Genomic DNA, 1,756 nt, shown 5'->3' with positions numbered 1-1,756 from the left:
TGCAAACAAGTGGCCCATGTTAAGTCACTGGCCAAGACTCTAGCCCTGGCCCCATCAGTCCAAGACCACCAGAGACAAACCTGTAGTCGGATTGGGTTTGCAGCAGGTTTATCGACCCATTGCACTGAGAGACCAGGGGAGCCGTGGCATGTCCCATCAGACAGAGGAGGAGGGGTTATCACAGGAGTCTGGAGAAGTGTGGGGTTGCAGCGAGATGGAACTGAAGCCGTGGCTCTGTGGTCTCCGAGCAGGGCAGGCAGGAGGAGTGGTCAGCGGCAGATCTGGCCTGCAGTGTGGACCCACGTCCTCTCCTCTTGGAAACTGCAAAGCCAAGGTGGATGTAGAAGGTACATGGATGTCGAATGCCACGACCAGGAACTTGTGAGGCTCTGCACCTGGGCTGGAAACGCAGGCTGCTTTTTTGTGCTAAAGTGACTTCAGGGGCCGGCCCGGTGGCGCACTGCTGTAGTGCGTAGCTTGGGAAGCGCGGTGGCGCTCCCGCCGAGGGTTTGGATCCCACATACAGACCGGCCGCTCACTGGCTGAGCGAGGGGCGGGAGCAACACCGAGGGTTGCGATCCCGTGGCCGGTCCTGGTCCGGTACGGGCATGACACTGAGGGTTGCGATCTGTTGCCAGTCACGAAAAAAGACAAAAAAGGAAAAAATAAATAAATAAAATAAAATAAATAAAGTGACTTCAATCCTCTGGGCAAGAGTGTGGGATATTTACCTTCTACTGATACGATTTCAATCAGCAAAATTTCTTGCAGTGTGTGACTTTCAAAGTTTCTCAGTGAGTAAGAAGGCAGTCGTCCTTCAACAAAAGGGGTGTAGGGACACTTTTCAGGGTCAGCATGACCTTGGGAGAAATAGTTTCCTCTTTCCTTTGCGGCTGACTTTTTCGGCATCTGCTGTCCTATCCTGATGCGTGGCAGGACAGGTGTNCCAGGTAGAGCAGAAAATGGCAGAAAAGGTGGATCTCAGGTATGGCATGTGGTGTCTCCTTGTTCCAGGGAATCGTCCTGCCCCAGGTCATAACTGGAGTCGCTGCCAACGTTGTCAACGCCCTCGCCAACTATCTGTTTCTCTATCAACTGCACCTTGGGGTGATGTGAGTCCAGCCTGCTCTGGCACAGGGAGAAGGGATGTCTTGCATGTGGCTTCCCCAGAGGGAGAGGAGAGGGCCCTGTAGTTGGTTGTTGCGTCTGGGATGGTCTCTTCGCACCACTCTGGAAAACACCGTGGGGGATGGAGGGGCCTGCTGGAAATGGCACAGCAANTCTAGGAGTCTTCACTGCCCAGTGCTCTCCTTGCTTGCAAGCAAAAAGGTGCTGTGACCCCGAACAAAGAGCTGCAAAACTGCAATGCTGACGCCGGTCTCGGATCCCTCTGTGCCATCTCCCCCACAACACTTTCATGCCCTAAGTCTTAGCTTGTGATTCCCAATAGCTGGGATGTTTCTCCTACCCCTGTACTTAGGAAAGTCAGAGATGATGGAGTCTGTTCCACACTCCAGAAAGACACCCAAGTTTTGCAAGATCTTCTTAGGTCAATTTTTGAATTGTAATTTTGGTTGAGAAGGTATTGTATTTTCTGCCACCATTGAAAATGACTTGTTGGAGCCTTTTAACCCCCACCAGTGCTCGCACCTCTGCAGACAGCCGTTCCTCTCCCACCCTCTCTGCTGTCTCCCGGTTTCTGCAGGTCCCTCTGTGGTCAGAACTTCACTCTTGATGCCTCAAAGTGAGAAGGGAG

The 1,756-nt window shown here is 52.7% G+C and overlaps 1 protein-coding gene across 1 annotated transcript in view; it reads left to right on the top strand.

Moving 5' to 3' along the window:
* Window positions 1-1,756, top strand: part of LOC103610482 (multidrug and toxin extrusion protein 1-like) — a gene marked incomplete at its 3' end in the record, with an annotated part of 34,163 nt that overhangs the window by 4,637 nt on the left and 27,770 nt on the right. Inside the window, 2 exon segments of the mRNA XM_008594642.1 lie at window positions 1,015-1,112; window positions 1,706-1,716. Of these exon segments, the coding sequence (XP_008592864.1) occupies window positions 1,015-1,112; window positions 1,706-1,716 (109 nt within the window).

Source organism: Galeopterus variegatus, unplaced genomic scaffold (genome assembly GCF_000696425.1).
Source record: "Galeopterus variegatus unplaced genomic scaffold, G_variegatus-3.0.2 Scaffold11223, whole genome shotgun sequence".
NCBI classification, from domain to species: Eukaryota; Metazoa; Chordata; class Mammalia; order Dermoptera; family Cynocephalidae; genus Galeopterus; species Galeopterus variegatus.
The sequence above is the reverse complement of the archived record's forward strand: the minus strand, read 5'-3'. Positions and strand labels throughout refer to the sequence as shown.